This window comes from Cebus imitator, unplaced genomic scaffold, assembly GCF_001604975.1.
Source record: "Cebus imitator isolate Cc_AM_T3 unplaced genomic scaffold, Cebus_imitator-1.0 Scaffold111, whole genome shotgun sequence".
In the NCBI taxonomy this organism is placed as follows: domain Eukaryota; kingdom Metazoa; phylum Chordata; class Mammalia; order Primates; family Cebidae; genus Cebus; species Cebus imitator.
The window spans coordinates 2,274,258-2,295,894 of NW_016107426.1; the positions used below are offsets into that span (position 1 = coordinate 2,274,258).

General features: G+C 43.8%; 2 protein-coding genes across 9 annotated transcripts in view; both read left to right on the top strand.

The window, feature by feature from the left end:
- Positions 1-21,637, top strand: part of MAP3K13 (mitogen-activated protein kinase kinase kinase 13) — a 186,953-nt gene that overhangs the window by 153,463 nt on the left and 11,853 nt on the right. For all 8 annotated transcript variants that reach the window (XM_037741950.1, XM_037741951.1, XM_017538391.2 and 5 more), the window contains 4 exons: positions 503-611; positions 11,234-11,343; positions 13,431-13,547; positions 14,175-14,312. In XM_037741950.1, coding sequence (XP_037597878.1) covers positions 503-611; positions 11,234-11,343; positions 13,431-13,547; positions 14,175-14,312 — 474 coding nt within the window. The remainder of the gene's footprint in view (positions 1-502; positions 612-11,233; positions 11,344-13,430; positions 13,548-14,174; positions 14,313-21,637) is intronic.
- LOC108311098 (60S ribosomal protein L9-like) lies at positions 20,968-21,635 on the top strand. The gene has a single exon (XM_037741955.1). The coding sequence runs from the start codon at positions 21,000-21,002 to the stop codon at positions 21,576-21,578; it is 579 nt and encodes a 192-aa protein (XP_037597883.1). The 5' UTR covers positions 20,968-20,999; the 3' UTR covers positions 21,579-21,635.

Genomic DNA, 21,637 nt, shown 5'->3' on the forward strand with positions numbered 1-21,637 from the left:
ATTACAGGCACGCGCCACCATGCCCAGCTAATTTTTTGTATTTTTAGTAGAGACGGGGTTTCACCATGTTGACCAGGATGGTCTCGATCTCTTGACCTCGTGATCCACCCGCCTTTGCCTCCCAAAGTGCTGGGATTACAGGCTTGAGCCACCGCGCCCGGCTTTGTATTTTTAGTAGAGACGGGGTTTCACCATATTGGCCAGGCTGTTCTTTTGACCAGGCTGGTCTCAAACTCCTGACCTCATGATCCACCTGCCTTAGCCTCTCAAACTGCTAGGATTGCAAGTGTGAGCCACTGCACCCAGCCAAAATAAATTTTTAAAAATGTTAAAACTGTACCGAGATACTGTTCAGTGATACTATACTGATATAATAGAGTACAGCTTGTTTTACTCAGATATAACCATTTTGAAGTAAACAATCTTTTTCATAAAGTAAAATAAAATCTTCTTTCTCCTGGACACAACTTCTGAAATGCACAAACTGTCTTTTCACTCTTAGGCAGAGTAAACCTCGAAACCGACCTTCTTTTCGGCAGACGCTCATGCATTTAGACATTGCCTCTGCAGACGTACTTGCCACCCCGCAGGAAACTTACTTCAAGTCTCAGGTAAGTTGGGAAAGTTTCTACCAGGTGCTGCTAAACAGACAGAGGACTCTCAATGAAGAAGAGTAGCTCTCAGAAGGGCCCATTCTGATTGTTATAACAGTTATATAACTCTATTCATTGTGAAACAATAAATATGATACTTCACACATATCACATCTTAGAGTTTTTAAAGCACTTAACATATATGATTAACTCATTTGAAAAAACGTGTCAGCCAGGTGCAGTGGCTTATGCCTATAATCCCAGCACACTGGGAGGCTGAGGCAAGTGAACCACCTGAGGCCAGGAGTTTGAGACCAGCCTGACCAACATGGAGAAACCCTATTTCTACTAAAAATACAAAATTAGCCGGGCGGGGTGGTACAAGCCTGTAATCCCAGCTACTTAGGAGGCTGAGGCAGGAGAATCGCTTGAACCTGGGAGGCAGAGGTGATGGTGAGCCAAGATCACGTCATTGCACTTCAGCCTGGGCAACAAGAGCAAAACTCTGTCTCAGAAAAAAAAAAAAAAGAAAAGAAAGAAAGAAAAACATGTCAGAAGATCATCTTTATAGTGGCTTCTGGTAAAACTGCTGAAGAGAAAAGAAAAAAAGAAGATACGAAGGCTGTAATATACATACATCTGAATTCGCATTACTGCCGGCCTTCCAGGAAGTACTGCCTTCTTTGAAGCACAAAAGCTGAAGCACAGGTGGAAGGTTAAGTACCATAATGAGCCCATGATAGAACTGGGTCCAGAGAGAGCCTTTGCTCTAAGTATGTCACCTAGTAGCTTCCAAATAAGTATAATTTAATGTATCTGTTAGCCTCTACGGTGCTACAAACCGTCTCAAAACTTTTATTTTTTAAGATAAGATCTCACTCCGTCATTCAGGCAGGAGTACAGTGGTCTGATCTTGGCTCACTGCAGCCTCCACCTTCCGGGCTCAAGCAATCCTCCCACCTCAGCCCCCCAAGTCCCTAGGACTACAAGCATGCACCACCACTACTGGATAATTTTTGTTTCTTGTTTTTGTTTTTTTGGTAGAGATGAGGTTTCACCATGTTGCCCAGGCTGGCCTTGAATTCCTGGGCTCAAGTGATCTGCCTGCCTTGGCCTCCCAAAGTGCTGGGATTACAGGCATGAGCCATTGCTTGGCCCCACCCCAAAACTTAGGGCTTACAACAGTAAGCATTTATGTATATGTAGCTCACGATTCTATGGGTTGGCAATTTGGGCTAGGCAGTTCTACTGGCTTTGACTGGGCTTACTCATGTGTCTGCGGTGAGTTGCCAGGTCAGCTGGGAGGCTGGCTGATCCCAGACGATCTCCTTCACATGTCTGACAACTGGCTGGCTATTAGCTAGCGCACCTTGCTTCTCCTCCACATGGCCTCCATTCCTCCAGCAGGCCACCTTGGGTTTGTTCATATGGTGTCCTCAGGTTAACAAATGTAGCGAGAGAGCAAGCCCCAGTGCACGAGTGATTTCCAAGCCTGTGTCTGCATTATTTCTGCTAATGTTCCATTGGCCAAGCAAGTCACAGGCCAACCCAGATTCTCAGGATCGAGAAATAGGCTTCACCTCTTGACAAGAGAATCTGCTGCAGCACATTGTAAGGGCACAGATCTGGGGAGGGGAAGAATTGGTGGTAATTAAATTAAAAGACTGCAAATGTCGTAAGGATAGGTCATCTAACCACTATGTATGTGGGTAGGGGGTGGTAAGAGATGAATTTTTTATAAGGCTCTTATCCCTTCCAGACCCAGGCAGTATCAAAAGGGATGGAAATACAACTTTTGGAATAAATGTGATGATCCTGAATTACAGCTGTAGGCTTATAGAACATAATGAAATTATCACCTAATTTCTCATTTCTCATATAGCTTTATCTCACTTATTGTGCTTCAGAAATGAATTTTTGTGAAATGAATCGCATCTCCTCGCTGACTTCCAGTGTTATTTCAAAGATTCGTTCTCAGAAAAGACATTTTATTAGCAATTGGCATTTCAGCCTACTTCTCATAGCCCCCCATCCCTGAAGGGCGATGAGTTTGCCCATCAGGCAAGTATCTGAGGAAAGCAGTAATGGCCTTTGGGAGGAGCATCATTGCTGGGAGCTGAACAAGTCCTTAAATATGCTTTGCTACCTGCCCCCATCAGAGGTTTGGAGTATTTCTCTGATGTCTGATACACAGAGAGACCCTCTGCCTATCAGACAGATATTGAGGGATATCTTAGTAAAGGCACAAGTTTTTGTTTTTTGTTTTGATTGCAGTTTCTAAGAAATGATAAATCAGAGACCCCCATCCTTTTACCGAAAGTTCTAACACACTCTCTGTGATCCATAAACATAGCTCTCCCCACAACTGTGTCTTGAAATAGGCTTGCCCCTATTGTTTTTTGCTGTTTCTAAGAAATTATTATGTGAGTAAAGTGTTTGCTTTCGGAGGAAATAAGACGAGGTAGGAAGTTGACTTCATGACACTTCCTACATTCTCTGATATACATTCAGATCAATTCCCTTAGAACTGTCACCCATTTGTTCAACTACATGTAGGTATGGGGCACCATTTGTTCAACTACATGTAGGTATGGGGCACCAACTACATGTAGGTATGGGGCACTTCATACTCTGTGATCTTGGCAAAGTCACTCAATTACTCTAAACCTCAGCTTACTCGTCAAAACAATGAAGATAATCATATCTTCCCTTCCTTAGGGAGTTTCTGTGAGGAGTAAATGACAAGATAAAACTGCAGGTACATTGTAGACCATCAAGAACACTTTGATTATAAGATGTCATTATTCTTGACTGGACATGGTGGCTCATGCCTGTATCTGTAATCCCAGCACTTTGCGAGGCTGAGGTGGGTGGATTATTTGAGGTCAGGAGTTCGAGACCAGCCTGGCCAACAGTGTGAAACCTCGTGTCTACTAAAAATACAAAAATTAGCCAGGTGTGGTGGTGCACACCTATAATCTCAGCTACTTGAGAGGCTGAGGCACAAGAACCACCTGAACCCAGAAGGCAGAGGTTGCAGTGAGCTGAGATTGAGCCACTGCACTCCAGCCTGGTCAACAGAGCAAGACTCCATCTCAAAAAAAAAAAAAAAAAAAAGTCATTATTCTTGAGTTGCATATGATACCATAAAACAAAAACAAAGGTGTCATTATTCGCTTTAATTTTTTTAGCTTTGTACTAAGTACAAAAATTAAGCCTCCTTTGGGTTGTTGCATTCTGGATGCTTTTTCTGATGAATTCCTAAGATGAATAACATGACAGCCAGAGAACTCCTATTGTGTTTGACTTTATCCTGCCCCAAGAGGGAAGAACTGGCTTTTTGGCAGGCACACGCTCTTTCTATAGTCCTCTTGTACCTGAGGCCTTGCCTCCTCCTGCCTGCCAAGACCCTCAGAACATCAGTTATCAGTCAATAGTCGTTAGCTCCTGGTCTCCACTTCCCACCAAAACTGTCCGTCGAGAGGCGTTGCCAAGAGCCCAGCTGACTCCTTCCTGGGAGAAAATGCGTCATCTGGTTTTTGTCAACAGCACATGTATAGAGATGTAGCCTATATAGAGCAGATGAACAAAGCAACCAATTTCAATACAATGTTAGATTCTGCCAAAGCTATTGCTTCGTTTCTAGATAATCACACATTTCTCCAAGTAGGCAATTATGGCTCCTGGTGTTCAATTACATTTGATCTGAGTCTTTAGAAAACATTTTCACCCCACTCCAGATCCCAGCTGCTAGGTGGGTCGTGTGCCCTGCTTTGAAGCTCTCTCACCCCCTCTGCCTTTGCACCATTCTAGTGTTCTCTTGAGTGCCACTGTGACCACCCAGAAATCCAGGGATTGGGAGTTGCAGAGACACCCCAACTCTGAGGTTAGACTCTGCTGCCTTAAAAGTAATCTTCTTGTGAGAGAGCAGATGCCTATGCAGAGGCTGGACACTCACATCAGGGGAGGATTGTGTGCCCGGTAAGGGTTGTACTGGACCCTACTATGGCTTTTCTGATTCCGTCTGATTCCCCTCTTCTAAGACCCCAACATCTGGCTTCTCTAGTCCTTAAGCTAGGCTGGAACTGGCTCAATTTCTTTTTTTGTTTGTTTGTTTATTTACTTTTTTATTTTTTTCTGAGACAGTCTCGCTCTGTCTCCCAGGCTGGAGTGCAATGACATGATCTCAGCTCACTGCAACATCTGCCTCCTGGGTTCAAGTGATTCTCCTGCCTCAGACTCCCGAGTAGCTGGGACTATAGGTGCCCACTAAATTTTCGTATTTTTGGTAGAGACAGGGTTTCACCTTGTTAGCCAGGATGGTTGTGATCTCCTAACCTCATAATCCACCCACATCGGCCTCCCAAAGTGCTAGGATTACAGGTGTGTGCCACTGCACCCAGCCTGTTTACTTTTTTCAATTGTGGTAAAATAAAGATAGTATAAAATTTGCCATTTTAACCATTAAAAAAAATTTTTTTTGAGACACAGTTTTGCTCTTGTCACCAAGGCTGGAGTGCAATGGCACAATCTTGGCTCACTGCAACTTCTGCCTTGCAGGTTCAAGCAATTCTCCTGTCTCAGCATCCTGAGTAGCTGTGACTCCAGGGGCCTGCCACCACACCTGGCTAATTTTTTGTGTTTTTAGTGGAGACAGTGTTTCACCATGATGGCCAGGCTGGTCTCGAACTCCTGACCTCAGATGATCCAACCACCTGGGCCTCCCAAAGTGCTGGGATTACATGTGTGAGCCACCTTGCCCAGCTGATTTTAACTACTTTTGAATGCACGACTCAATGGCATTAATTATATTCACAATGTTGTGAAATTGTCACCACTATCTGTTTCCAAAAATGTGCATCACCTCATCAAGCAGTAACTCCCCATCCCTCCTCCCCACCACCCCCAGCAATCTCTATTCTACTTTCTCTATGAATTTGCCTATTCCAGGTTATTTCATTTCAGTAGAATCATACCATATTTGTTCATTTGTGCCTGGCTTGTTTCACGTGGCATGTCTTCAAGGTTCACATATTTTGTAGCATGTGTCACAGCTTCATTACTTTTTATGGCTAAATAATATTCCATGAATAATAATATTCAAATAATAACACACACATGCATATATATATACACACACGATGGAATATTATTATATAATATATACCATACACACACACACACACACACACACATGCCATTGAATATTATTATATAATATATACCATACATGTATGTGTGTGTATATATATATATATACACACACACACACACACACACACACATATACACATGCCATTGAATATTATATAATATATACCATACATGTATGTGTGTATATATATGTATATATATATATATACACACACACACACACACACACACACCACATTTTGTCTATTCATTCATCTTTCAACTTCATTTTGACACCTCTACAGTAGTCCCTGCTTATCCATGGTACATTTCATGACCCCCAGTGGATGCCTAAAACTTTGAATAGTACCGAGCCTGACTGCTGTCAATCAGAACATATTTCTTTTCATATCTTCCACCCACAAATGTAATGTCTCTTCCATCTTAACTAAGCTCTTTCTTTACTGTTTATTTCATTTTTTGGAGCAACCCTATTAACTGGTTAAGCTCTTATCAGTACTGTTGCCATAATTTTTGTAGTTTGAGGCACACAGTGACAGTAACACAAATTTGTTCACAAGATTCATTCTTGTGTAGATCTTAGCAACCTCTGCATATGATTTTTTTTCTTTCCTCATTAAGTCAAGAACTTTTACCCTTTCACCTAAAGGACGCATTGTCTGGCTTTTCTTTGGCATATCCGAATTGTTAGCATCACCGCTCCTGTGTTTTGCAGCCATTATTAAGTAAAATAAGAATTACTTGAACGCAAGGGCTGCAATGCTCCAACAGTGAGTCTTATAACCAAGATAGCTACTACGTGACCAGTGGAAGGGGAGTGTCTACAACGTGGAGACACTGGATGAAGGGATGATCCATGTCCCACATGAGACAGAGCCAACAACGAGAGATTTCATCACACTACTTGGAATGATGGCCAATCTAAATTTTATGAATTATTTATTTCTAGAAAATTTTTATGTAATATTTTCAGGCCAGGGCTGACCGCACGCAAGTGAAATTGCAGAAAGCAAAGCCTCGGACAAGGGGAGACTACTGTATTATGGGAGATAAAGAAGCAAAGTTTGGGTGCAAGAGCTTCGGTCTATGGAGTGAATAACTGGAAGGATGGAAAAGATAAAACCTTCTAAATGCTATGGACTTTCACAGGCCTTATTTGGGACATAAAGAGGTTATCACTACTGGTAATAATCCAAGTTTCACTGGATTTTTTCCCTTACCTGCTAGAATAGTCTGTTCTCCCACAGCTATAAAGAAATACCTGAAACTGGGTAATTTATAAGAAAAGAGGTTTAATTGGCTCACAGCTCCACAGGCTGTACAGGAAGCATGACTAGGGAGGCCTCAGGAAACTTTCAATCATGGCAGAAGGCAAGGGCGAAGCAGGCACATCTTACAGCCGGAGAAGGGGAAGAGAGTGAAGGCAGAGGCGCCACACGCTTTCAGACAACCAGATCTCATGAAAACTCACTGTCATGAGAGCAGCAAGAGGGAAATCTGCCCCCATGATCCAGTCACATCCCAGCAGGCCCCTCCTCCAACACTGGGGATTACAGTTCAGCATGAGATTGGGGGGGGACAAAGGTCCAAGCCACATCACCTGCTTACACGGGACTTGAGTGCCTTCTTAAGCACTGCTCTATTCCTACCCCCACCCCAGCCACGTGCATTTCTGGGGAATCCCCAGTGAGGAGCGAGGATCTCAAACTGCCTCAAATTAACATTTGTTCTGCTTTCCACTGATGCTAGCTAGACACAGCAGTCTCCCACCAAGCATCTGCTGGGTATTGATTTATTGGCTAGCCATCGCTGTTTTCTGCTAAAAGACTACAGTCCTGGGTTGGCGTCCATTGGATGCTGCCACATCCTTAAGGCACTGCCATCACCCACTGGGAGCTGCCATCTCCTCTGGAGTTCTCAAGATTCCAAAGCTGTAAGCTGTCCTGTTTGTGCCATGAACTCTTCCTTTCCCTGCTGAGTTACACTCTGTGGACAGTAAGAGAGCAATACTGGTTATGTCCCCATGCTTCTCAGGCATTGTAATGAAACACAATGGAGGGGAAATGCCCCTCCACTCCCAGGAAGGGGGCTTTGTTATAGGTCAAGCTCATGCAGGACTCCTCCCACCCTTGGTGTTCTCTCTCACAGGCTCCTCAATAGCTGTGCAAATTGGCTTCAGGCTTGCCAATCCTTCCTTTCTTCCTATGTGCCCAGACAGGTCTGAATTGCAGATTACACTCAAATTGGAACTCCTTTTACATAAGATTCTAAGTATATAAAATGGAACTCAAAATTAACATGTGCCAGGAATAGGATACCTTCGGAGGAAATGCATTATTCATCAGTACCTGGTGTTTGCCTGTATATCCTTTTTTCTCTTAACAGGAGGGAACTTCTTTTTGGAAATCTGCTTTCTTACAGATATCAATCTTCACAAAGTTCTCCTTGACTTTCCCATAATCGTAAGCTAGATGTCAGGAGATTTATTTCCTCTAGAATTAAAACAAATCTCATCTGTGATATAAAATTCCTTACCACCAGAGGGAGGTATTCCTTTTCTCATCCCTTCTTTAAGTTTTTTAGTAGGATACAGAGACATGACAAAAAGCGGATACTTCAGGGCACAAATCTGACCCTCTTATTCATTTTTGGTCTAACTACTTTCGCTTGTCATTCTTCGCCTCCTAAAGCTCAAATACTCCTCCTGCTTCCTGACTCTGATCTGATGATTGAGAGAATAGCATTACCAGGGGCTCAACCAAACCTTCATTTACAGCTTGGATGCTGTCAAAGGCCATTATCAAACAATGGAGTAGTGCATTCTGATGAGACTGGGGTGTTCGGGGTGGTATGGCCATAGACTGCAGAAGTGTATTCTGGATCTTGGCTTTCTAATGACATTGTTGGATAGATTTGGTGCCTAAAGATCAACCAACCAACAGAAACTTCTCTCCAGTGTTCAACATATATATGGGAAATCTAGCATATTATAGAATGATCATTTTTGCATAATTAAAATATAATTTTCTCCATAAAAATAGATGAGAAACAGCTAATTTGGGGAAAACCTTCTATAAATCCACAATTACTTAAGAATAACTTCTTACTTGATCCAGAAAGATACACTTTTTTAAAAAATTATTGTGGTAAAAACACTTAATGAAAGCTATTGTCTTTTATTTTATTTTATTTTTTTGAGATGGAGTTTCGCTCTTGTTTCCCAGACTAGAGTGTAATGGCGAGATCTCAGCTCATTGCAACCTCCCACTCCCAGGTTCAAGTGATTCTCCTGCCTCAGCCTCCTGGCTAGCTGAAATTACAGGTGCGCACCACCACACCCAGCTAATTTTTGCATTTTTAGTAGGGACGGGGTTTCACCATGTTGGCCAGGCTGGCCTTGAACTCCTGGGCTCAACCAGTCATCTCACCTCAGCCTCCCAAAGTGCTGGGATTATAGGCATGAGCCACCACACCCACAAAAGCAATAGGGATTTCTATTATTTTTTAAATTTTTTTTAAATTAAAAAAATATATAGGCAAGGATGGAAAGAAATGGGAACCCTTGTACACTGTTGGTGAGAATGCAAAATGGTGCAGCTAATACGGAAAACAAGAGGGAGACTCCTCACCAAATTAAAAAGGGAACTACCTTATAATCCAGAGAGACACTGTTTAACATGAATCTAAAGGTCATAGGATAATTTTAGTAGAAGATTATACAATTAGATACATTTAGTTACAGATCGAGCCTTCACTGGAAATTATATCTCATTACTTTTGGAGATGGAAGATAGTCTATACATAGTATGAGGGAACTTAGCTTTGCTGTTCCTCTCTATGGCCTACTGCTTGTAGGCCATATTCCAGTAGAGGTTTTTCTACCCCCTAACATTTGGGTAAAATTAGCTTGAAATTTCATGCCCTGTGGAAAGCTCAATGTCCTTTCTAATACTTCTGTAAATTCCTGGGAGAGTGATAATTTCATGGCCGCTCTGGCTCTGCCCTCCTTAAATTCTTGGTCCCCACCCCTGCTGCCTTGTTGTTGTTCCTTTATCTTTGTCCCATAATTGACCAAACATTCAATTCAGCACCTTTCTTTAAAAAACAAAATAGGGGCCGGGCGCGGTGGCTCAAGCCTGTAATCCCAGCACTTTGGGAGGCCGAGGCGGGTGGATCACGAGGTCAAGAGATCGAGACCATCCTGGTCAACATGGTGAAACCCCGTCTCTACTAAAAATACAAAAAATTAGCTGGGCATGGTGGCGTGTGCCTGTAGTCCCAGCTACTCAGGAGGCTGAGGCAGGAGAATTGCCTGAACCCAGGAGGCGGAGGTTGCGGTGAGCCGAGATCGCGCCATTGCACTCCAGCCTGGGTAACGAGCAAAACTCCGTCTCAAAAAAAAAAAAAAAAAAAAAAATAAGGCCGGCTGTGCGTGGTAGCTCACACCTGTAATCCCAGCACTTTGGGAGGCCAAAGTGGGTGGATCATTAGAGGTCAGGGGTTTGAGACCAGCCTGGCCAACATGGTGAAATCCTGCCTCTATTAAAAATACAAAAATTAGCCGGGTGTGGTGGCAGGCACCTGTAATCCCAGCTACTCAAGAGGCTGAGCCAGGAGAATTGCTTGCACCTGGGAGACCGAGGCTGCAGTGAGCCAAGATCACGCCACTGCACTCCAGCCCTGGTGACAGAGAGAGAGACTCTGTCTCAAAAATAATAATAATAATAAATAAATAAATAATTTTAAGGCCCCCTTCAAAGCCTAGGTGAATGTCAGAGACTTGACCGAAGGTTTAGAAAATTCGAAAAAGTTTACATTTTGAACAATTTAAACCATATATTAAACATCCATCCCTGGTCTAAAAATTTCATCAAACGACTAAATCGCTTGGCCATACTCTCTATTTTCTCCTCCTCCTTCTCTCGTTTCTGTTCTTTCCCTCAACTCCAAATTCCTGTATAATTTCTTATATTTCTATTCTCATTTCCTGCTGTTCATGCCTGTAGGGTCTTCTACTCTAGATATTTTCTCAAGATACTTTCCCAAACAAAGGCTAGGAGGAATTCTGGTGCCAGTCATAAAGACGTTCATAATCGCACACACACAAAAACATTTCCATGTGCTTATCAGGGCTGTTTTTCTTCTGGCCAGGCTATCTCAGCCACCATCTTGCCTTAAATTAAACTCTTTTATTCCAGAAGCAATGGCCGGTATGCCGGCTGTGATGTTTCTCATGGTCAGTGCTGGAGGAAAACTCGGAAAAAGACAACATCATATATTGGAGTAAAAGTATAGAAATGGGCTAGGGCATGGCGATTTAGTAGCAAGAGATATTTCACTATCAAATAATATTTATTGAACATCTATTCTGAAAAAGACTCTTCAGCAGAAGCATGCAGGAAAAGACAATCTTGTTCATACCTTTATGGATATATCAGGGATTGAAACTCCTGGAATTTATCAAAATCTAATTTGTCCTTGGCCAGGCTGAATGGAGAGAAGAAGTGAAAAAACACTTTGAGAAGATCAAAAGTGAAGGAACTTGTATACACCGGTTAGATGAAGAACTGATTCGAAGGCGCAGAGAAGAGCTCAGGTCAGCTCATCCCTCCTTCTCCACCTCCTCTGACCCCCAGGTCTGCAGACGCTAACGGGCACCCTCTTTATAACCCCCATTTTTCTACCACCTTTCACCTCTGCTTTTTACTGTTACGCTGTTTAAAAGTTGCCCCAAAGTTAGCCCTCCTTTCTATCTCTTTCCTGTCCTTTCCTGCCAACTCTGTTATCCTCTTTTATTACGTCTCTGCAACAAGGATTCCTGAAACAATGCTATTTAGTCATTCAGCCACTGTCCTAGGTGCCATGGAATTCCAGAAATTTATAAGATTTAGTCCCTGGCTTCAAGATACTTATAATCTATTAAGAGATAAAAGGCCAGGTGCAGTGGCTCACACCTGTAATCCCAGCACTTTGGGAGGCCAAGGCAGGTGGATCACTTGAGCCCAGGAGTTCAAGACCAGCCTGCCCAACACGACAAAACTGCATCTCTACTGAAAGTACAAAAAAGTAGCTGGGCCTGGTGGCGCACACCTGTGATCCCAGCTATGCAGGAGACTGAGTAACGAGAATCACTTGAACCCAGGAGCCGGAGGCTGCAGTGAGCCAAGATTGTGCCACTGTACTCCAGCCTGGATGACAGGTGAGATTCTGTCTCAAAAAGAGAGAGAGAGATGAGGCATGGTCATGGATAATCACTGATATAATTTGGCTCTGTGTCTCCATTCAAATCTCACCTCAAATCATCATCCCCATAATCCCCATGTGTCAATGACAGAACCAGGTGGAGTAATTGAATCATGAGGCGGTTTCCCCCAAGCTGCTTTTGTGATAATGTGTGAGTTCTCAGGAGATCTGATGGCTTTATAAGCGTCTGGCATTTCCCCTGCTTTCACTCACTCCACCTGTGAAGAAGGCTCTCCTTTGCCTTCTGCCATGATTGTAAATTTCCTGAGGCCTCCCCAGCAATGCAGAACTGTGAGTCAATTAAACCTCTTTCCTTTATAAATTACCCGGTCTCAGCTATTTCTTCATAGCAGTGTGAGAGCAGACTAATACAATCACATCTGAATCAGTTCCAGCTGCTGTAACAAACCTTAGACTGGATAAATTATAAACAACAGAAATGTATTGGTCACAGTTCTGGAGCTGGGAAGTCCACAATCAAGGTGCCAGCAGATTCAGTGTCTGGTGAGGGCCTGTTTCTCATAGATGGCACCTTCTATGTGTCCTCACACCACAGAGGGCAAAAGGGCACCCTCAAGTCTCTTTTATAAGTGGACTAATCCCACTGACAAGGGCAGAACTCTCATGATCTAATCACCTCCCAAGGACCCCACCTCTTTTTTTTTTGAAATAGAATCTCACTCTGTCGCCCAGGCTGGAGTGCAGTGGCGCAATCTTGGCTCACTGCAACCTCTGCCTCCTGGGTTCAAGTGATTCTTCTACCTCAGCCTCCCAAGTAACTAGGACTACAGGCACACACCACCATGCCCAGCTAAGTTTTGTATTTTTAGTAGAGACAAGGTTTCACCATGTTGGTCAGGCTAGTCTCGAACTCCTGACCTTGTGATCTGCCTGCCTCGGCCTCCCAAAGTGCTGGGATTACAGGCATGAGCCACCATACCCGGCTGACCCCACCTCTTAACATTATCACCTTGGGTGTTAGGTTTCAACATATAAATTTGGGGGGACACAAATATTCAGACCATAGCAACTACTCTATCACACAGGATCTGGGCCATGGCTAAGTATAAATGAGTGATCATGGTGTTGGCTTTAACTGCATATTTCCATTAACATGTGAGTATATTCTGCTGTATTCTTATTAAGATAATGCCAACCCTGCACAGTTGAAGGTGACAAGTTATAGACAGATTTTTATCTGCGGCCTTCTTGGCTATTCTATATGGCTAGATGGGCCCTTTCGGATAAACCAAGTGGAGAGCTCAGATTCCCCATCTCCCATTCCATTTTCTGAGTTACTGCACTGGACAAGGGAACCTTAACAATAGAGAGCCTGGGCAAGTGCTTTTGTGATCAGTCATCCTGTTTCTTATGTCATCAAGCTGACTTTTGTTCTCCTGAAGTTGGCTGGCCTGGCTGACCCTGTGTTTTCTTCGACAGGCATGCGCTGGATATTCGTGAACACTATGAGCGAAAGCTTGAGCGGGCGAATAATTTATACATGGAATTGAGTGCCATCATGCTGCAGCTGGAAATGCGGGAGAAGGAGCTTATTAAGTATGTATCCAGACCAGTATCTCTTCTTACCGATGTGAGTCCGTCAGTCAGCAGAGACGTACTACTCTTCCTTGTGGCTGCTAATCAGAGCTGGCAGATATTTTATTCATTCACCCAACATTCCTTCAGGGATGTGTGGCGCACAGGTCCCTGCCCCTGAGGAAGTATACAAGTGAGTCGAGTTGCCACAGAGCAAGTTATAGGGGAACATGCACTTGGCAGGCATTTGCTGGATAGGGAAGGGGGTCCTCATTTCAAGAACAGCACGGTGTGAAGAAGGGGAAGCTGATTGCCTGCTGGGGAAATGTGTTGGGTGCTGGAAGCGGTGTAAGGGACTCCTGATGCTGACAAGAAAACCCTGGGAATCCTGACCAAATGAGCAGCTACCGAAAATGAGCAGCACTTCTGTCATTGTTAGTGTCTGAGGTGAGCTGAAGAGCAGAATGAAGTCAGGTTAATTTGAATTTAGTACTTGTTTGTTTTTTAAACCTGCAGCCTTATCATTCAAATAGCCTGTATCTGCTAAATGTGGCCAGAATCTGTGGGTAGAATTAGCCTGTGAAAACATTCTGCCTCATTCTTTCTGTCTGCAATGACTGAGAGGTGGCTTTTGCCTTTATTCCGCAGGCGTGAGCAAGCAGTGGAAAAGAAGTATCCGGGGACCTACAAACGACATCCTGTTCGTCCAATAATCCACCCCAATGCCATGGAGAAACTCATGAAAAGGAAGGGAGTGCCTCACAAATCTGGGATGCAGACCAAACGGTGAGACACCCATACAAACGCAATGTTGGGATAAATGGGGAGACAGCCCCTACAAATCTATTCTCACATGTTGGCAGATGTGGCCTCTTCTGCAGCCCATCAGATGAGTGTAGAGATATTCATCTCTAGATAAAACAGGGTAGGCAGGTGAGAGAGCATCACAGACTTTAGGAATCTAGCTCTTACGTCCGTGGCATAAATTTGATTGTCTTAGCCTGGAAAAAATAAACGGGGGGCCAAACAGACCTGGATTCAAATCCTGGACCTGCCTTTTAAGCTGTGTGACTTGACCTCTTTCAACCCCAGTGTTCTCATGGATAAAATGGTATAATTACAGCACTTGAGGTTTCTTTTCATTTTTATGACCTCTAGGACATAGAATTGGGTTAGTTATAATTCTTGATTTATAACACAATAGTCCGCACGTGGCCTACTTTTATATACACATTTAGTTAGTTCTTTTAAATAACATGGAAAATACCTGCAAACTCATTGTATTAGTCCCTTCTTGCATTGCCATAAAGAAATACCTGAGACTGGGTAATTTATAAAGAAAAAAGGTTTCATTGGTTCATGGTTCTCCAGGCTACACAGGAAGCATGACAGCTTCTGGGGAGGGCTCAGGAAACTTACAGTCGTGGCGAAAGATGAAGGGGGAGCCAGCACATCACATGACTGGAGTAGGAGGAAGAGAGAGCAAAGGCGGAGGTGCTACACTCCTTTAAATAACCAAATCTCATGAGGACTCACTCACTATCATGAGAACAGTATCAGGGGATGATGCTAAACCATTCATGAGAAACTGCCCCCATGATCCAATCACCTCCCCCAGGACCTGCCTCCAACAGCAGGGATTACGATCCGACGTGAGCTTTGGCGGGGACATAGACTCAAACCACATCACTTGTCATGGAAACAAAAGCAGGGGCTTTGATAATTACCTATATCTAATCATATGGTTCCCCTTATTGTACCCTAGCATGGGAGTTTTGTGAAGTTTAAATAAGATAACATGTATGACATGTGAAATCATCTACCAAATGATAGGTGCTCAAAAAATGTGTTTTGGGATAGTTTAAAAAAAGATTGCCTTTCCCCCTTTTTACTACATATTTGCCTTATATTCGTTTAATCTTGGAATTCTCTTCCTCTCATTTTTCCTCACCAAATTCTGTAGAGCGTCATTCCTCCCAAGTAACAGAGGTTGGCTGTCTCCTAGCTAAGTTAATGTAAAGGAAAGGAATGTCCCTAAACCTAGAGTGTAGACCTAATAGTAAGATGTGAGCTACATGCAGTAAGAATAGAGGTAATGAGATAACACAAACCAAGAATGTATTATGATGCTATCAGAATGACAGTCATTCTACCATGGCTGGACTGATACATACCTAAACTGCTAATGAGTAACTACATGAACTACTTCCAATTTTGCTTTTACCTACTTCCCCAACCATCGAATGGTCAAGTTCTGAAAAAGTATTTTCAGATTCCACCGGACACAATCCTTGGGGTAGGGGAATTCCCAACACCCCTTTTCTTAGGTTGTACTAATTAGGGACAGAGTCTGCCTAGTGACTGCTCCCTGCCTTCTGCCTACAGTTAAAACCAAGGGCATTGGGGGAGAAAATAGAACCATTTAATTTTTTAAAATATGAGCTCATGTTTGCTTTTATTTTGGCTGTGAGAAATAGTTGAAAGAGTTTGACACCACAAGTAAATGCTTAGTCAATGAGCTAGTGAGCACAAGGAAGGCAACCTGCAAAGAGCTGTACTGTCAACTGATTGTCCCTTGAAGGACTTCAGTGTCAGATGATTTGGACAGCCAATGGTTACCAAGTGAGAAGCCTGGAGACCTTGGAGGAGATCAGAGAGGAGAAGCCATTCAACCATCCTTACGCCCAGGTTTCAGTTTATGTTTAGTTAGAGACTAAAAGGAAGAGTGTCAGGTTCAATCATGGACACTTCCAGCCTGTCGTGAGTACAGTCCAAAAAGATCGTCTAAATGCCCCATAATAAGGAGAAGCCTGCAATGGGGAAGAACTACGCGTTGGGGTCCAAAGACTTGAGTTCAAATTATGAGTTCTGCCATTTGCTAGCTTTGTGATGGCTACAAGCCAGCATAACCTCTGATCCTCAGTGTGCTTTTCCATAAAATGCGTGTTGTCATAGTAGAAACCAAGTGCTTTCTGCAGTGCAAGTGGGCCAGCTGACCACAGAGTTTTGAATCTGGGACAGGAAGGTGCCGAGAGCAAATAATACCCTACCCACCTTATCATAAACCCTTAGTACCTGGAAGTGCCGTACTAAGACAAGTCCTTAACTGTACTTTTCCTGTAAAACAAGAAAAACCCATCTCCTGCTGCCTGCTGCCTGCTTATGAGCTCCGGCTATTCAGCGTGTGGTCTCACTTCAGCAACATCTGAGGGCTTGTTATACTTGCAGGCTCTTAGGCCTCACCCCAGCCCTACTAAAGCAAAATCTTCAGTTTTAACAAGCTCCCCAAATGATTTTATATGCCTTCAAGTTTGAACTCTGACCCTTCAATAAACCAGATTGAAAATTAGGGGGCCGGGCGCGGTGGCTCAAGCCTGTAATCCCAGCACTTTGGGAGGCCGAGATGGGTGGATCACGAGGTCAAGAGATCGAGACCATCCTGGTCAACATGGTGAAACCTCGTCTCTACTAAAATTACAAAAAATTAGCTGGGCGTGGTGGCGCGTGCCTGTAATCCCAGCTACTCAGGAGGCTGAGGCAGGAGAATTGCCTGAACCCAGGAGGCGGAGGTTGCGGTGAGCCGAGATCGCGCCATTGCACTCCAGCCTGGGTAACATGAGTGAAACTCCGTCTCAAAAAAAAAAAAAAAAAAAAAAGAAAATTAGGAGACACTTTTTGTTTGGATTCTACCACTAATGAGCATTGAGAGCATAAGCCACTTTGGCTGGGCTGTGAGTTCTTTATCACACATGGTGAAGACGGGACTGTACCTGTGGTTTCCAAGCAAAGTGTGGAACACCCAAGGGCTTGCACAGAGGTTTCTCTCAGGCCACTGTAGGGGTAGAAAGGACAAGGAGCGGGAGCCCAGGAACTCTGCAGAGAGGGGCTGCTGCTCGCCACTTCAACCAGCTCCACTATACCTGTTTTATGGACTGCATTTCTCATAACAATTCATTTGAGAGAAGGATTCTGTTGTTAAAAACAAAAAAGTTTGGGCCCATCACCTCTAAAATTTTATGCTGACTCGTGTCTTTCTGGTCTAAAGAAGGATAAGGCTACTCGCTGGTAGAAAGAAAGCAGTGGTTCTTCCTGGTAATCCTAGAGGCTCTGCCCGGAATCAGTTCATCAGTTCTGAAACCAGTTATTATTTACCTACAGGCCTTGGAAGCAGTGTGGGCAAGGTTTACCTTCAGGCCTCTGGCTTTCTTTTGCACATAATCTTCACGACTGGCCCAGTGGACACTTGAACAGGACTGTGAAAGGACCCTCTCCCTTTAGGATCAAAGTGGAATGCCAGTGTCACTCTGCACTAGCCTGTCTCTTCCTGCTTCTGCTCTACCTCCTGCTGAGCTATTTCCTCCTCTGATCCCTCCCTTCCTTTTCCTTCCTTCAAGCTTCGCTAAGTACTCACTATAAACAAGACTCCTTGCTAGGGCCCTTTACACACAAAGATGGATAAGACATAGTCCCAACCTGTAAGGAGATCATGTCTAGGCCAAACTCTCTGAACTTAACGTCTTACCTAATTAAGCTGAGGTTTTCTTCTCTGGTACCAGATCTGTTTTCTTTGTGAGCCCCTGAAAGATCTGCCCAGAGCCATCATCATACAGATTTCTGATCGTGGACAAACACTCATGCCAGTACACTGGCATATTGGCACCAAGCTGATAGCTAGGGCTGTGAGGAAGAGATCAAGAAGCCTGTAGAGCAGAATTATAAGTTAAAGACGACTGAGTACCTAGACTAGTGTATTAGTCTGTTTTAACACCACTATAAAGAACTACCTGAGACTGGGTTATTTATTTATTTATTTTTTAGAGAGCAGTCTCACTATGTTGTCCAGTGTTGCCCAAGCTGATCTCGAACTCCTGAGCTCAAGCAATCTGCCCTCCTTGGCCTCCCAAAGTGCCGGGATTACAGGTGTGAGCCACTGCACCCAGCTTGAGGCTAGATAATTTATAAAGAAAAGAGGTTTAATTGACTCGACAGTTCCACATGGCTGGGGAGGCCTCAGGAAACTTACAATCATGGTGGCGGGTGAAGGGGAAGCAAGGCATGTCTTACATGGCAGCAAGAGAGAGTGGGGGGAAAGTGCCACACACTTTTAAACCATCAGATCTCTTGAGAACTCACTATCATGAGAACAGCATGGGGCAAATTGTCCCCATGATCCAATCACCTCATACCAGGTCCCTACCTTGACATATGAGGATTCAACATGAGATTTGGGTGAGGACACAGAGCCAAATCATATCATTCCACCTCAGCCTCTCCCAAATCTCATGTCCTTCTCACATTTCAAAACCAATCATGCCTTCCCAACAACCCCCAAAGTCTTAACTTATTTCAGCATTAACTCAAAAGTCCAATTCCAAGGTCTCATCTGAGACAAGGGAAGTCCCTTCCACCTGTGAGCCTCCAAAATCAAAAATAAGTTACTTACTTCCAAGGGACAATGGGAGTACAGGCTTTGGGTAAACACTCCCATTCCAAAGGGAGAAATCAGTCAAAAAAAAGGTGCTACAGGCTCCATGCAAATCCAAAACCCAGCAGAGCAATCATTAAATCTTAAAGCTCTGAAATAATCTCCTTTGACTCCATGTCTCACACCCAGGCCACACTGATGCAAGGGGTAAGCTCCCAAGGCCTTGGGCAGCTCCACCCCTATGGCTTTGCAGGATACAGCCCCTGTGGCTAGTTTCACAGGCTGGCGTTGAGTGCCTGTGACTTTTACAGATGCATGCTGCAAGCTATTGGTGGATCTACCATTCTGGGGTTTGGAGGATAGTGGCTGTCTTCTCACAGCTCTACTAGGCAGTGCCCCAGTGGGGACTCAGTGTGCAGGCTCCAACCCCACAGTTCACCTCTGCACTACCCTCGTAGAGGTTCTCCATGAGGGCTCCACCCCTCAACAGACTTCTTCCTGGACATCCAGGTGTTTCCATACATCCTCTGAAATCTAGGCAGAGGTTCCCAAACTCTTGCCTCCTGTGCCCCTACAAGCCCAACACATGTGGAAGCCACCAAGGCTTCGGGCTTGCACATCTGAAGCAATGGCTTGAGCTATACCTTGGCCGCTTTTAGTTATGGCTGTAGCTGGAGCAGCTGGGTTGCAGGGTACCATGACCTGAGGCTACACAGAGCAGCTGGGCCCTGGGCCTGGCCCATGAAACCATTTTTCCCTCATAGGCCTCTGGGCCTGTGATGGAAGGGGCTGCCACAAAGATCTCTGAAATGCCCTGGAGACATTTTCTCCATTGTTTTGGCAACTAACATTTAGCCCCTCTTTATGTGAATTTCGGCAACTATGGCTTGAATTTCTCCCCCAGAAAATGGGTTTATTCTTATCTACTGCATGGTCAGGCTGCAAATTTTCCAAATTTTTATGCTCTACTTTCCTTTTAAATATAAGTTCCTTGTGAATGCATATAACTGTATGCTGTTAAAAGCAGCCAGGCTACATCTTGAATACTTTGCTGCTTAGAAATATCTTCCACCAGATACTCTAAATCATCCCTCTCAAGTTAAAAGTTCCCCAGATCTCTAGGGCAAGGGCAAAATGCTGTCAGCCTCTTTGGTAAAGCATAGCAAGAGTGACCTTCACTCTGGTTCCCAATAATTTCCTCATCTCCATCTGAGACCATCTCAGTTTGGATTTCATTGTCGATATCAGCATTTTCATCAAAACCATTCAACAAGTCTCTAGGAAGTTCCAAACTTTCCCACATCTTCCTGTCTTCATCTGAGTCCTCCCAAACTGTTCCATTCTCTGCCCATTACCTGGTTCCAAAGCTGCTTCCACATTTTCAGATCTCTTTATGGGAGTGCTACTCCCCTGGTACCAATTTTCTGTATTAGTCCTTTTTCATACTGCTATAAAGAACTACCTGAGACTGGATAATTGATACAGAAAAGAGGTTTAATTCCCCATGTGGCTGGGGAAGCCTCCAGAAACTTATGATCATGGTGGAAGGTGAAGGGGAAGCAAGGCATGTCTTACATGGCAGCAAGAAAGAGAGAGTGGAGGGGGGGAGCTGCCACATATTTTTTTAAACCATCAGATCTTATGAGAACTCACTATCACAAGAACAGCACTAGGGAAGCGGTCCCCATGATCCAATCACCTCCCACCAGGTCCCAACATGTGGGGATTACAATTTGACATGAGATATTTGGGTGGGGACACAGAGCTGAACCATATAAGCTAGTGAGGCATAGGATATAATACAGAAGGAATAACAGAAATCCTCTGTCAGTGGAAATGTATGTTGTTTCCAGCTTTTTGCTATTTCAAATAATACTGTAACATAACATCATCAAACATATATTTTGATGCACATATGAGGGGACTTCAAAAAGTTCATGGAAAATGTAATTATAAACCGTAACAACTAAAAATATAAACTTTACTTCTGAACATAAGCTCCATCAAGGTTAAGACAGTTTTGTGCTTTTGCTGCGTTTACTGCAAGAATGAAGACCATTCTCAGCAATCAGACTGTCGACATTCCAGAAAATGTCGACATTACTCTGAAGGGACGCACAGTTCTCGTGAAGGGCCCCAGAGGAACCCTGCGGAGGGACTTCAATCACATCAATGTAGAACTCAGTCTTCTTGGAAAGAAAAAAAAGAGGCTCCGGGTTGACAAATGGTGGGATAACCGAAAGGAACTTGCTACCGTTCGGACTATTTGTAGTCATGTACAGAACATGATCAAGGGTGTTACGCTGGGCTTCCGTTACAAGATGAGGTCTGTGTATGCTCACTTCCCCATCAACGTTGTTATCCAGGAAAATGGGTCTCTTGTTGAAATCCGAAATTTCTTAGGTGAAGAATACATCCGCAGGGTTCGAATGAGACCAGATGTTGCTTGTTCAGTATCACAAGCCCAGAAAGATGAATTAATCCTTGAAGGAAATGACATTGAGCTTGTTTCAAATTCAGCGGCTTTGATTCAGCAAGCAACAACAGTTAAAAACAAGGATATCTGGAAATTTTTGGATGGTATCTATGTCTCTGAAAAAGGAACTGTTCAGCAGGCTGATGAGTAAGACCTTAGAGTTGTCCAGCTACAGAAACACAAGATGCCTATCATAGCTAAGACCTACTT

Excerpts from the sequence above, each read along its gene's own strand:
- LOC108311098 (XM_037741955.1), top strand. The coding sequence starts at position 21,000 with ATGAAGACCATTCTCAGCAATCAGACTGTCGACATTCCAGAAAATGTC.